At 42.9% G+C, this 16097-nt stretch overlaps 1 protein-coding gene across 1 annotated transcript in view; it reads left to right on the plus strand.

The window, feature by feature from the left end:
• LOC121586563 (endonuclease/exonuclease/phosphatase family domain-containing protein 1) overlaps positions 1-16097 on the plus strand; it is a 46284-nt gene that overhangs the window by 17187 nt on the left and 13000 nt on the right. Inside the window, exon 2 of the mRNA XM_041903343.2 lies at positions 6850-6901. Within this exon, the coding sequence (XP_041759277.1) occupies positions 6850-6901 (52 nt within the window). The remainder of the gene's footprint in view (positions 1-6849; positions 6902-16097) is intronic.

The raw sequence follows: 16097 nt of genomic DNA on the forward strand, positions 1-16097 counted from the left end.
TTTGAGAATGACACAAATATACATTTTCACAAAGTCTGCTGCCTCAGTTTTTATGATGGCAATTTGCATATATTCCAGAATGTTATGAAGAGTGATCAGATGAATTGCAATTAATTGCAAAGTCCCTCTATGCCATGAAAATGAACTTAATCCCAAAAAAAACATTTCCACTGCATTTCAGCCCTGCCACAAAAGGACCAGCTGACATCATGTCAGTGATTCTCTCGTTAACACAGGTGAGAGTGTTGACGAGGACAAGGCTGGAGATAACTCTGTCATGCTGATTGAGTTAGAATAACAGACTGGAAGCTTTAAAAGGAGGGTGGTGCTTGAAATCATTGTTCTTCCTCTGTTAACCATGGCTACCTGCAAGGAAACACGTGCAGTCATCATTGCTTTGCACAAAAAGGGCTTCACAGGCAAGGATATTGCTGCTAGTAAGATTGCACCTAAATCAACCATTTATCGGATCATCAAGAACTTCAAGGAGAGAGGTTCAATTGTTGTGAAGAAGGCTTCAGGGTGCCCAAGAAAGTCCAGCAAGCTCCAGGACCGTCTCCTAAAGTTGATTCAGCTGCGGGTTCGGGGCACCACCAGTGCAGAGCTTGCTCAGGAATGGCAGCAGGCAGGTGTGAGTGCATCTGCATGCACAGTGAGGCAAAGACTTTTGGAGGATGACCTGGTGTCAAGAAGGGCAGCAAGGAAGCCACTTCTCTCCAGTAAAAACATCAGGGACAGACTGATATTCTGCAAAAGGTACAGGGATTGGACTGCTGAGGACTGGGGTAAAGTCATTTTCTCTGATGAATCCCCTTTTCGATTGTTTGGGGCATTCGGAAAAAAGCTTGTCCGGAGAAGACAAGGTGAGCGCTACCATCAGTCCTGTGTCATGCCAACAGTAAAGCATCCTGAGACCATTCATGTGTGGGGTTGCTTCTCAGCCAAGGGAGTGGGCTCACTCACAATTTTGCCTAAGAACACAGCCATGAATAAAGAATGGTACCAATGCATCCTCCGAGAACAACTTCTCCCAACCATCCAAGAACAGTTTGGTGACGAACAATGCCTTTTCCAGCATGATGGAGCACCTTGCCATAAGGCAAAAGTGATAACTAAGTGGCTCGGGGAACAAAACATCGATATTTTGGGTCCATGGCTAGGAAACTCCCCAGACCTTAATCCCATTGAGAACTTGTGGTCAATCCTCAAGAGGCGGGTGGACAAACAAAAACCCACAAATTCTGACAAACTCCAAGCATTGATTATGCAAGAATGGGCTGCCATCAGTCAGGATGTGGCCCAGAAGTTAATTGACAGCATGCCAGGGTGGATTGCAGAGGTCTTGAAAAAGAAGGGTCAACACTGAAAATATTGACTCTTTGCATAAACGTAATGTAATTGTCAATAAAAGCCTTTTGACACTTATGGAATGCTTGTAATTATACTTCAGTATACCATAGTAACATCTGACAAAAATATCTAAAAACACTGACGCAGCAAACTTTGAAGACCAATACTTGTGTCATTCTCAAAACGTTTGACCACAACTGTACACATACACCATCTTCTCTCAAACCAGCCTGCACTCATACACCGCTATCTAGTACAGTGCCCTCTGAGACAGGATTATTCCAAGGTGACCTTGGTGCGGCAGCTCATTACTTTTAGTTTACGCAACTACAATGTCTCTGTGTTATCAGATTTACTCTTAAGTACAGACTCTGTTTCCTTCATTGTGTATTCAGTGTGTGTGGTTTTCCTAACCTGGTAAATCATTGTAAGTGTCTGAGTTACGTTGGTTATTTTCTTTAAATGAATGATGACATTGAGGGATTACGGTTTCTCTGAGCCACATAGTATGGCTCTGCTCTCTCTCTGTTTCTCTGCGGCATTGTGGATCTTTGAGTGACCTTTGCTGCAAGCCCCCTCCATCCTCTGTGTGTGTGTGTGTCTGTGTGTGTGCTCTCTCACTTGTTTGTACATTTGCAGTAGAGCTTTTTATCCGTCATTCTTTTTTTGGTGCCTGCCTTCGTTTGTTAATCTGCCCATCCTGTCGAGCTGTGAGGAGGATTGTGTGGGGATTTGAGGAGTTTGAACACGCTATCCTGTCACACACACACACACGCTCTCCTGTGTGGTCACGGTCACATCAGGTCCTGTCTGCACTGCGGCCAGGTCACCTGTGGTCAGTGCAAGGGAGGCAGTAGAGCCCCAGAGGCATTCTATTTCTATGGTAGCCTCTGAGTGTGTGATCACACCTAGAGGAGGGGTGTTGTCACCCTCCTAGAGCGCTCTGGCTCCAGACCTGTTTGTATTCACAGTCTCTGATTGCACAGTTCCTCTTTTCATAACAGAGACCAGAAATATTGATTTCTCTCACAATCTATTATGAAAGAATTAGGGTGTTAGGGTACGGTGGAAAACTAGTGTGGTGGGTAAGCAGAAGCATCAAACCATTTGAAGACAGCAACCAAAGCATTTGGATTTGTAGGATAAAATAAATGCTTCTCAAGTGCTGGATTTGGAGTATTCCTTTTTGCAAATGGGTCCATAGTACATGATGTAATAATTTGTCTCCATTTACTATCAGTCTATATATGACTGTGAAGTAGTCTCATATCTCTGGGTGGACTTGTTTTTCTCTGTTCTTATCAGTTCAGTCTCATCTGTCGTCTGTCTTATCACTATTTTATGCTCTTCATTTCATTCCCTCCCTCTTCTATTGGATGAGGTAATCCAGTGAACCTCCTCCACCTAATCATTCCCGAGCAGAGCAGACCGGGAGGCTAACGTTGACGTATGCATTTTTTCCATTTATATTAGCAGATGCTTTTATGCGGCGTGGCATAAAGGGTGAAAGTCAGAACAGACCCAGCAGCAGTGTTGCGTAATGTCCTGTAGGAACCGCTGGGAGACCACCGTCCTACTGAGACGTGTTGGGAGGAGAGGGTGGCAGGGCACTAATCCTGCTAGTCCCAAAGTCACCAGTCCACTTCTCCATTCACATCCACAGTGATTGAGCTGTATACTGGAATTAGAGTCAATCTAGGCTTAACTGTCCTGTCTGTCTGCTGATACATATTCATGTATTAGACCCCTGTTCGCAATACTCTAGCTCAAGTCCAAACATTTTAAAGTAGGCTGCAAAAAAGTAGACTAAAATCGTTCCAATCACGATTAAAATGCAACGGCTGTTAAGCGTATTGAAAGGCTTGCTTGAGGACCATGTAGAGCATCGCTCGGAGAGAAGCTGCCAGCCTGCACGCCTTTCTCTCACTTTAAGAAAGCAGAGAGCAGAGACCGTGCCAGACAGTTTGCTTTGCCGGTAAGTCGTTTAGGCAGTGCGCCGATTGCTTTGAATTTGATGTCTGCATTTGAACTCGGCCTTGTAAACCTACTAGCCTAACGGCCAGCTGTTTTACACAGCTTCCTCTAAAGTAAATTGAATTGAACTTGCCAAAATTATATACAGTGGAGAAAAAAAGTATTTAGTCAGCCACCAATTGTGCAAGTTCTCCCACTTAAAAAGATGAGAGAGGCCTGTAATTTTCATCATAGGTACACGTCAACTATGACAGACAAAATGACAGACAAAATCCAGAAAATCACATTGTAGGATTTTTAATGAATTTATTTGCAAATTATGGTGGAAAATAAGTATTTGGTCAATAACAAAAGTTTCTCAATACTTTGTTATATACCCTTTGTTGGCAATGACACAGGTCAAACGTTTTCTGTAAGTCTTCACAAGGTTTTCACACACTGTTGCTGGTATTTTGGCCCATTCCTCCATGCAGATCTCCTCTAGAGCAGTGATGTTTTGGGGCTGTCGCTGGGCAACATGGACTTTCAACCCCTCCAAAGATTTTCTATTGGGTTGAGATCTGGAGACTGGCTAGGCCACTCCAGGACCTTGGAATGCTTCTTACGAAGCCACTCCTTCGTTGCCCGGGCGGTGTGTTTGGGATCATTGTCATGCTGAAAGACCCAGCCACGTTTCATCTTCAATGCCCTTGCTGATGGAAGGAGGTTTTCACTCAAAATCTCACGATACATGGCCCCATTCATTCTTTCCTTTACACGGATTAGTCGTCCTGGTCCCTTTGCAGAAAAACATCCCCAAAGCATGATGTTTCCACCCCCATGCTTCACAGTAGGTATGGTGTTCTTTGGATGCAACTCAGCATTCTTTGTCCTCCAAACACGACGAGTTGAGTTTTTACCAAAAAGTTCTATTTTGGTTTCATCTGACCATATGACATTCTCCCAATCCTCTTCTGGATCATCCAAATGCACTCTAGCAAACTTCAGATGGGCCTGGACATGTACTGGCTTAAGCAGGGGGACACGTCTGGCACTGCAGGATTTGAGTCCCTGGCGGCGTAGTGTGTTACTGATGGAAGGCTTTGTTACTTTGGTCCCAGCTCTCTGCAGGTCATTCACTAGGTCCCCCCGTGTGGTTCTGGGATTTTTGCTCACCGTTCTTGTGATCATTTTGACCCCACGGGGTGAGATCTTGCGTGGAGCCCCAGATCGAGGGAGATTATCAGTGGTCTTGTATGTCTTCCATTTACTAATAATTGCTCCCACAGTTGATTTCTTCAAACCAAGCTGCTTACCTATTGCAGATTCAGTCTTCCCAGCCTGGTGCAGGTCTACAATTTTGTTTCTGGTGTCCTTTGACAGCTCTTTGGTCTTGGCCATAGTGGAGTTTGGAGTGTGACTGTTTGAAGTTGTGGACAGGTGTCTTTTATACTGATAACAAGTTCAAACAGGTGCCATTAATACAGGTAACGAGTGGAGGACAGAGGAGCCTCTTAACGAAGAAGTTACAGGTCTGTGAGAGCCAGAAATCTTGCTTGTTTGTAGGTGACCAAATACTTATTTTCCACCATAATTTGCAAATAAATTCATAAAAAATCTTACAATGGTGGCTGACTAAATACTTTTTTTCCCCACTGTAATTACTCCCGTCTATACAAAAAGCAATACAATCCTTCAAAACACTACACCAGAGAGCATGATTTAGCCACAGAGGATCATTAGCTTTAAAAAAAAAAAAAAAAAAAGCTATTGATTGTATGAAAATCATAAAGCCAGGGCATAATCTAGAGTGGGCAGTATTTCAAATGGCTGATTTGTTGATTTGCGGCTATCAGTGAAAATCATCTTAAATAGGCCTATCGCAATATTTCGAAATACAATCGCTGGAAAAACACAAAAGATAGGAAACAAAGAAAAGAACTCTAACCTGTGTTTTAGTTAGGCTATCAAAATTCTCAACTCCCAATAGGCTACTGTTCGCTCAATAGCCTATCTTATTGGCACTATAGGGAGAGCATCGGCCATATCCCCGGTGAGTGCACATATTCACGGGTGAGTCCTTGCTCCTGGAATTTGTGTGGGTTTTTATTAGGACAATTTCCTCCTTTTTTTATTGATCCCAGTTTGTCAGTGTCAGCAGAGTAGCATACCCTGACATTTTTTACTGGTATTAAAGATTCTGCTAGATTCACAGCTATGCGGAGCCAACTCATTTAGGGCCGTTATTACTAGCCCCTACATTTGTCACATACCTTGATTGTGTCTTACATCATAACTGTTAACAGATTGCATTCATTCATGGAGTACATGTGGGCCACAGCAACCCCCTCCCCTGCCTACGCAACCTCCTTTTTAGGATTACTAGATGTGTGTGTGTGTGTGTGTGTGTGTGTGTGTGTGTGTGTGATCACCTAGCACATAGATAGGCTCTTCACAATAGGCATAACAATACACTAGACTACAGTCTCATTTTCACTGCCTTAGATTTAATTATCTAATTAAAGTTAATCAGCCTTAATCAATACTGTGGACGGAGGGCATTAAAACACTGTACCTGGTCGCCATGGAGACCGAGGATGTGCAGTGCAGTCAAGCAGCTCTGTAAAATATTTCCGTAATGGACATACCAGTGGGGGGTGTGTGTGTCTAATCCCACCTGTGAAATAGGCCAGAGTATTTTTACCTCTTCTGTTACAGCTGTAGTCCATAGTCTAAGCCCTCTGTTGAAGATGAACCCCCCAAAAAAAAAAAAATCCTATTACCAAATGAGTTTTCTCTGGGGTTAATTTTTAAACAAGTCTGAATGAGTCAGTGAACGAATAAGGAATGTTCCGTTTGCTCATTTAGTTAATAGCCAGCAGTTGTGTGGATCTGAGTGAGTGAGGGGGACATGAGAACAGTGTGCAGGATGGAGCAAGAGGAGAGTGGGGCCAAGATGGAGAAAGAGAGAATAGTGCTTTGCCCTTTTTTTATCACGCTGACTAGTGGGCTGGAAAAACAATTAGAAACTAAACAGTTTCATGTTTATGGGATCGTAAAGTAGGTTCCACCCCATCTCTGCACCAATGTGTTTGTATGTACAATCTCCTGGGCTTGCAGTCCAAAGTCTACTCTTCCCCCTCTGCCTTTCTCTGCATAATAAATGTTGTATGTGTCCGAAATGGCACCCCTATTCCCTAGTGCACTACTTTGGAACAGAGCCGCTGTGTATGGTGCACTATGTAGGGAATAGTGTGCCATTTCAGACACATCCGTTGACTTTATTACATGGTGCCTCAGGGGAAAAGACTGAGTCATGTTATGTGTTGTAGAGTCAGGAGGATCCTGGATGTGTAGGGAGGCCCTCTGTGTTAATAATGCACTGGCCTCTCCTCTATTACCAGAACTGGTGTATGTATCACCCTATCATATGGCTAATAATAACGCAAAGGTCAGCTTGGATAACAGAGATGATTCTCCACTGTTTAATTGATGCATCCATGTGTCTCACACCATCTCTCTCTATTCCTCTCTTGCTCTCTCCAGCATCAAGTTACTGGCAGTCCAAGACCTGGTAGATCGGGAGGCCCTTGACAAGGTACAGTGTAGCAATCCCTTTCTTCACCTACTAGATCAAATACTTTTCTTATTGATTTGGGGAGCAAAGTTCTGTGTACCCATTAGTCCACCAGTACAGATAATCTTTATGTTCGTGATAATTATGAGATGCTCTTGACATTAAAAACATGTAGAGAACCTCCCTCCCTTGTTCTCTCTCTCTCACCCACTTAACCTTCTGTTCTTTCTCAATTATGCATAATTCTCTCATTTTCTCTCTCTATCGCTCTTTCTCCCTCCCTCTCCATTTCTCTCTCTCTCTCTCTCTCTCTCTCTCTCTCTCTCTCTCTCTCTCTCTCTCTCTCTCTCTCTCTCTCTCTCTCTCTCTCTCTCTCTCTCTCTCTCTCTCTCTCTCTCTCTCTCTCTCTCTCTCTCTCTCTCTCTCTCTCTCTCTCTGTAAACTATATTCTATTTCCAGGCTTAAATGTAGTGTGAACTGTGAGGCCAGTCTCCTGTGCTTTCACCGCTATAAATAAGTCAGTAGTTGCTACGTGTGGAGAGAGGGGTGTCTTCTTTATGAGTGTGAGGAGAGATAGGGGACACTGCCCTGGTATGCTGCTGCACACTGCTAGAATAACCTGCTTCTCTATTACTGAATGTTATGTAATGTCCTCAACCCATTAGGGGTCTCTATGTGTGTCTGCGCTCTACTTTGGTTATGAGGTTAGGAGAATGTAGCTGTGGACAGTCAGAGAAGGTCCTCTCTAGGGACTGCCTGAATATGCACTCAATTAGTTAAATAGATAGATCTATAGATATCAGATCTAGTCTGAAGATCATTTGTGTGTTCACAAGTATATGTTGGCATTGGAGATTTATTATGAACCCTGTCTAGGTCCTGAGCCGGTGTCTGTAAATGAAATGTGTGTTTATATTAGTGCTGGAGCAGACTTTTAGTAACAGCTGTAGGAGCTGTTTGTGACGAGAGGGAGAGAGATGAGCCGCCCGTCTGTCTGTCTGGTACAGTATGTGATGTGAATGTGATGCGCTCCTGGAGAGAGAACTAGGTTGACAGAGCAGAGCTGCTGTCTCTCAGAGAGAGAGAGTTATAGAGCGAAAGCTCCCCTCTGAATAGAGGGATTGATAGTTTATTTCTAAAAAAGAGAGGGAGAGAGACTTTCCAAAGGCAGAGAGGAGAGATGGAGGGGAGGAGGATGCTTCATGAAGAGAAATGAGCCATCTCTTTCCTCTCGTCTTCTACAGATTTCTTTCTCCCTCCCTCTATCGCTGCAGTACAGACAGTCAGTGAGTCACGAAGTGTGAGTGTGAAATCAGAACCATTATGTCCAAACCCACAGGCTCCTCAAACCCACAGGCTTTCACTCTGTAACTCTCTCTGAGAGACAGCAGCTCTGCTCTGTCGACCTAGTTCTCTCTCAAGGAGCGCATCACATTCTAACATCACTCTAACATCACATCAGTCTTCCTTGTCTTATTCCTCAACTCCCTGTAGGGATTCTTTAACTGCCCACTGGAATTTCACAACTTGGAATATTCTGTAAAATTCCAAAACTGAAATGACCTTTTCTGGGTTCATAACTTCCAGTTGAGACTTCCCCCATGATCAGACAAAACAAGATATAACTGTAAATACAGGCCTACATGGGAGTAACATTCAAATGTCCCTTATTGATGTCACCTGTTAAATCCACTTCAATCAGTGTAGATGAAGGGGATGAGACAGGTTAAAGACGGATTTTTAAACCTTGAGACAATTGAGACATGGATTTTGTATGTGTGCCATTGAAAGGGTGAATGGGCAAGACAAAATATTTAAGTGCCTTTGAATGGGGTATGGTAGTTGGTGCCAGGCGCATCGGTTTGTGTGAAGAACTGATTGACAGATATAAATTAGAAAATGAGATGGGAAGATGGATACAGTACAGAAAGTGAGTGGTGGAACGGGGTATTGAACCACTGCCTCCAGGGGCATATGTGCTTCAGGGGTGGCAGCACTACCACTAGACCAGCCCCCCCATTATATGTTTACCTTTAATCTCTACAAATATGGTAAACACGTCTGAGGTCGTCATCTGTGATGCTGCATCAAGCACCACACACTGACTAAACCAACAGTTTGAGTTGGCATGTTTACTAACAGTTGACATTTTTCACTGTTTAGTCACTAAGCATGTGAAGCAGTATTAGTCACTGTTTTTTCTTCTTCAGAGTTGGCTTAAACAACAAGCAGGAGTAGAGTAACATGGTTGGGTAGCCATCATCTAGCCACTTGGTTACATCACAACAGACACCCACACTATTTACCATTTTCACCCTCACACACACTAATACTCCCCCACAATATCTCAGTCTCTCTTCCCATTTCACACTCCTACACACTTCCTTTGTATTTTTCCCTCAGACCTATATTATCTATTGACGCAACATGGTGGGAAACAGACGTGTATATTTGCCACAGCTATGCTTCCTTATTTACATTAGAACTTGTAACTATCGGAAATAAAGCTTTCTTTCCTCTTACTCACTGCTGCTTAAACAAGCCTGCCTGGAAGTGTGTGTGTGCCAGCCATCTGGACTGTTATCCATACTAGGAGGATTCTGGCCACTGAAAATCTACGTCAGTTGTGGCATATCTGTTAGAAACAACAAAACATCAGGGTCTGGAAAATCTAGACTGTTATGCTTTGAATCCCAACTGTTCTGAGTGTGTGAGAAGTGGTATGTTGTCTACTCATGTTTCAAACGTTGCTGCAGAGTAGAGACTGAGGAGCTATAACTGAGCTGGAGAAAATGGTGGCTGTCAGTCTGCCTGTGGTAGTAGGGAGTAACCTGTGAAAGTAGTGACTCTCTCTCTCTCTCTATATATATATATATATATATATATATATATATATATATATATATATATATATATACACACACACACACAGTTGAAGTCGCAAGTTTACATACACCTTAGCCAAATACATTTAAACTCAGTTTTTCACAATTCCTGACATTTTAATCCTAGTAAAAATTCCCTGTCATAGGTCAATTAGGATCACCACCTTATTTTAAGAATGTGAAATGTCAGAATAATAGTAGAGAAAATGATTTATTTCAGTTTTTATTTCTTTCATCACATTCCCAGTGGGTCAGAAGTTTATGTACACTCAATTAGTAATTGGTAGCATTGCCTTTAAATTGTTTAACTTGGGTCAAATGTTTCGGGTAGCCTTCCACAAGCTTCCCACAATAAGTTGGGTGAATTTTGGCTCATTCCTCCTGACAGAGCTGGTGTAACTGAGTCAGGTTTGTTGGCCTCCATGCTCGCACACGCTTTTTCAGTTCTGCCCACACATTTTCTATAGGATTGAGGTCAGGGCTTAGTGATGGCCACTCCAATACCTTGACTTTGTTGTCCTTAAGCCATTTTGCCACAACTTTGGAAGTATGCTTGGGGTCATTGTCCATTTGGAAGACCCATTTGCGACCAAGCTTTAACTTCCTGACTGATGTCTTGAGATGTTGCTTCAATATATCCACATAATTGTCCTTCCTCATGATGCCATCTATTTTGTGAAGTGCACCAGTCCCTCCTGCAGCAAAGCACTCCCACAGCATGATGCTGCAACCCCCGTGCTTCACGGTTGGGATGGTGTTCTTCGGCTTGTAAGGAACCCCCTTTTTCCTCCAAACGTAACGATGGTCATTATGGCCAAACAGTTATATATTTGTTTCATCAGACCAGAGGACATTTCTCCAAAAAGTATGATCTTTGTCCCCATGTGCAGTTGCAAACCGTAGTCTGGCTTTTTTATGGCGGTTTTGGAGCAGTGGCGCCTTGCTGAGCGGCATTTCAGGTTATGCCAATATAGGACTTGTTGTACTGTGGATATAGATACTTTTGTACCTGTTTCCTCCAGAATCTTCACAAGGACCTTTGCTGTTGTTCTGGGATTGATTTGCACTTTTCGCACCAAAGTACGTTCATCTCTAGGAGACAGAACGCGTCTCCTTCCTGAGCGGTATGACGGCTACGTGGTCCCATGGTGTTTAAACTTGCGTACTATTGTTTGTACAGATGAACGTGGTACCTTCAGGCGTTTGGAAATTGCTCCCAATGATGAACCAGACTTGTGGAGGTCTACCATTTTTTTTTTCTGATGTCTTGGCTGATTTCTTTTGATTTCCCCATGATGTCAAGCAAAGAGGCACTGAGTTTGAAGGTAGGCCTTGAAATACATCCACAGGTACACCTCCAATTGACTAAAATGATGTCAATTAGCCTATCAGAAGCTTCGAAAGCCAAGGCACAGTCAACTTAGTGTATGTAAACTTCTGACCCACTGGAATTGTGATACAGTGAATTGTAAGTGAAATAATCTGTCTGTAAACCATTGTTGGAAAAATTACTTGTGTCATGCACAAAGTAGATGTCCTAACCGACTTGCCAAAACTATAGTTTGTTAACAAGAAATTTGTGGAGTGGTTGAAAAACGAGTTTTAATGACTCCAACCTAAGTGTATGTAAACTTCCGACTTCAACTGTGTGTATATGTATGTATGTATGTACAGTGGGGAAAAAAAGTATTTAGTCAGCCACCAATTGTGCAAGTTCTCCCACTTAAAAAGATGAGAGAGGCCTGTAATTTTCATCATAAGTACACGTCAACTATGACAGACAAATTGAGAAAAAAAAATCCAGAAAATCACATTGTAGGATTTTTAATGAATTTATTTGCAAATTATGGTGGAAAATAAGTATTTGGTCACCTACAAACAAGCAAGATTTCTGGCTCTCACAGACCTGTAACTTCTTCTTTAAAAGGCTCCTCTGTCCTCCACTCGTTACCTGTATTAATGGCACCTGTTTGAACTTGTTATCAGTATAAAATACACCTGTCCACAACCTCAAACAGTCACACTCCAAACTCCACTATGGCCAAGACCAAAGAGCTGTCAAAGGACACCAGAAACAAAATTGTAGACCTGCACCAGGCTGGGAAGACTGAATCTGCAATAGGTAAGCAGCTTGGTTTGAAGAAATCAACTGTGGGAGCAATTATTAGGAAATGGAAGACATACAAGACCACTGATAATCTCCCTCGATCTGGGGCTCCACGCCAGATCTCACCCCGTGGGGTCAAAATGATCACAAGAACGGTGAGCAAAGATCCCAGAACCACATGGGGGGACCTAGTGAATGACCTGCAGAGAGCTGGGACCAAAGTAACAAAGCCTACCATCAGTAACACACTACGCCGCCAGGGACTCAAATCCTGCAGTGCCAGACGTGTCCCCCTGCTTAAGCCAGTACATGTCCAGGCCCGTCTGAAGTTTGCTAGAGTGCATTTGGATGATCCAGAAGAGGATTGGGAGAATGTCATATGGTCAGATGAAACCAAAATAGAAATTTTTGGTAAAAACTCAACTCGTCGTGTTTGGAGGACAAAGAATGCTGAGTTGCATCCAAAGAACACCATACCTACTGTGAAGCATGGGGGTGGAAACATCATGCTTTGGGGCTGTTTTTCTGCAAAGGGACCAGGACGACTGATCCGTGTAAAGGAAAGAATGAATGGGGCCATGTATCGTGAGATTTTGAGTGAAAACCTCCTTCCATCAGCAAGGGCATTGAAGATGAAACGTGGCTGGGTCTTTCAGTATGACAATGATCCCAAACACACCACCCGGGCAACGAAGGAGTGGCTTCGTAAGAAGCATTTCAAGGTCCTGGAGTGGCCTAGCCAGTCTCCAGATCTCAACCCCATAGAAAATCTTTGGAGGGAGTTGAAAGTCCGTGTTGCCCAGCGACAGCCCCAAAACATCACTGCTCTAGAGGAGATCTGCATGGAGGAATGGGCCAAAATACCATCAACAGTGTGTGAACACCTTGTGAAGACTTACAGAAAACGTTTGACCTGTGTCATTGCCAACAAAGGGTATATAACAAAGTATTGAGAAACTTTTGTTATTGACCAAATACTTACTTTCCACCATAATTTGCAAATAAATTCATAAAAAATCCTACAATATGATTTTCTGGAGAAAAAAAAATCTCATTTTGTCTGTCATAGTTGACGTGTACCTATGATGAAAATTACAGGCCTCTCTCATCTTTTTAAGTGGGAGAACTTGCACAATTGGTGGCTGACTAAATACTTTTTTCCCCCACTGTATGTGTATGTATATATACACATACATACAGTACGTGTCAAAAGTTTGGACACCTACACATTCAAGGGTTATTCTTTATTTGTACTATTTCCTACATTGCAGAATAATAGTGAAGACATCAAAACTATGAATAACACATATGGAATCATGTAGTAACCAAAAAAGTGTTAAACAAATCAAAATATATTTTATATTTGAGATACTTCAAATAGCCACCCTTTGCCTTGATCACAGTGTTGCACACTCTTGGCATTCTCTCAACCAGCTTCATGAGGTTGTCACCTGGAATGCATTTCAATTAACAGGTGTACCTTCTTAAAAATGTGTGTAATTTATTTCCTTAATGCGTTTGAGCCAATCATTTGTGTTGTGACAAGGTAGGGGGGTATACAGAAGATAGCCCTATTTGGTAAAAGACCAAGTCCATATTATGGCAAGAACAGCTCAAATAAGCTAAGAGAAATTACAGTCCATCATTACTTTAAGACATAAAGGTCAGTCAATACGGAAAATGTCAAAAACTTTGAAAGTTTCTTCAAGTGCAGTCGCAAAAACCATCAAGCGCTTTGATGAAACTGACTCTCATGAGGACCGCCACAGGAAAGGAAGACCCAATGTTACCTCTGCTGCAGAGGATAAGTTCATTAGAGTTACCAGCCTCAGAAATTGCAGCCCAAATAAATGCTTCACAGAGTTCAAGTAACAGGCACATCTCAACATCAACTGTTCAGAGGAGACTGCGTGAATCAGGTCTTCATGGTTGAATTGCTGCAAAGAAACCACAACTAAAGGACACCAATAAGAAGAGACTTTCTTGGGCCAAGAAACATGAGCAATGGACATTAAACCGGTGGAAATCTGTCCTGTTAGTCTGAGTCCAAATTTGAGATTTGTGGTTCCAACTGCCGTGTCATTGTGAGACGCAGAGTAGGTGAACGGATGATCTCCGCATGTGTGGTTCCCACCGTGAAGCATGGAGGAGGAGGTGTGATGGTGTGGGGGTGTTTTGCTAGTGACACTGTCTGTGATTTATTTAGAATTCAAGGCACGCTTTACCAGCATGGCTACCGCAGCATTCTGCAGCGATACGCCATCCCATCTGGTTCTATCATTTATTTTTCAACAGGACAATGACATTTACATTTTACATTTTAATCATTTAGCAGAAGCTCTTATCCAGAGCGACTTACAGTTAGTGAGTGCATACATTTTCATACTGGCCCCCTGTGGGAATCGAACCTACAACCCTGGCGTTGCAAACACCATGCTCTACCAACTGAGCTACACGGGGGGGCCAACACACGTCCAGGCTGTGTAAGGGCTATTTGACCAAGAAAGAGAGTGATGGAGTGGTGCATCAGATGACCTGGCCTCAACCCAATTGAGATGGTTTGGGATGAGTTGGACCGCAAAGTTGAAGGAAAAGCAGCAAGCAAGTGCTCAGCATATGTGGGAACACCTTCAAGACTGTTGGAAAAGCATTCCAGGTGAAGCTGGTTGAGATAATGCCAAGAGTGTGCAAAGTTGGCATCAAATCCGAGGAAGAGCTCGGATTTGTTGTTTTGAAAGTGTATTGGGAAGTTCTTACTAGGTAGCTAACTTTTTAGTTTTGATCCCGCGACACAGTTGGCATCAGTTGCTGGGATTGCTAGTCTCTGTCCAGTGATCCTGCCGACCAAGGACAGGGTCTGAGGAGCTATTTGGCGTTGCAGCATATGAAGCATATAAAGCAAGCAGGGTTTTCTTGAGAGCTTGAACGCAGCGGTTAGCCATTGTGGCTGGGCCCACGGATTGTCCCGGGTTTGTGGCTGTTTAGATCCCTGCTGTTTTGTTGTTTTCAAGCTTCCCTGTGACCTGCCCTCTCTGGAACTGTGAGGAGTAACAGCGTAACCTACGTTGCTAGCTACCATGACAAAGACCAAAGCTGGCGGGAGTACCGTTGCCGAGGACAGTGGTGTCTCTCTATCACACGTGAAGGATCTTTTAAACGAACAAAAAGAGTAATACAAACAGTTGTTACAGCAACAAGAAAATAGCTTCAAGTGCTTTGTCCAAATGCTGGTGGATTCAACTAATAAAAGAATGGACGACCTGACCAGAGAGGTCCAGGACCTAAAGAACAGTTTGCAGTTCTCCCAGGGTCAGCTCGATTAGTTGAAAAAGGAGAACGGCAAGATGACAGTAATCTTTAAGTCATTGAGAGAGGACATCAGTTCTGTGTATGAATCCATGATAACAATGACGGATAAATCCAGAGGGACAATCAAGGCGTAACAACATGGTTGTGGATGGAATTGCAGAATCTCCACATGAGACCTGGACGGAGTCTGAGGACAAAGTGAGGGAAATGATCTCGGAGAAATTGAAGATGGACCACAAGAAGATTGAGTTGAAGTTCCTGATGTTCAAGGACAAGGTAGCTGTTCTGGAAAGAGCCAAGACCTTGAGAGGAATGTATATCTTTCTCAACGATGACTATCCTGAAGCTGCGCACCTGAAGAGGAAATAACTTATCCCAGCCATGAAAGCTGCCAGTAGGGACATTGCTTACATCCACTATGACAGGCTCATTATCCACCCTCCCTCCCAGAAGCCTGGAAGGGATGAGAGAGCCAAGCTGTTGGGTTCATAGCTTCAACCCCACAGCGCGTGCACACACACACACACACACCAATTGATTAATGGACTGCTGAATGTATATATTTTTTATCTTGCTTTGTTTGCTCTTTTCAGTATTATGTCGACCTCTGATAAGCTACCCAGGAAAGGGCTGAAAATAGCAAATTATTAATATATGTAGCCTTAGAAATAAGGTTCATGAAATCAATAACTTTCTAACATCAGACAACATTTATATATTAGCCATTTCTGAGACTCACTTAGATAATTCATTTGATGATACAGCAGTAGCAATACAAGAATATAACATCTATAGAAGAGACAGAAATGCTTATGAGGGAGGTGTTGCTGTATATATTCAGAGCCATATCCTTGTAATGCTTAGAGAGGATCTTAAGTAAAGTGTTATTGAAGTGTTGTGGTTGCAGGTTCACTTG

The sequence above is a fragment of the Coregonus clupeaformis genome, chromosome 17 (genome assembly GCF_020615455.1).
Source record: "Coregonus clupeaformis isolate EN_2021a chromosome 17, ASM2061545v1, whole genome shotgun sequence".
Taxonomy (NCBI): domain Eukaryota; kingdom Metazoa; phylum Chordata; class Actinopteri; order Salmoniformes; family Salmonidae; genus Coregonus; species Coregonus clupeaformis.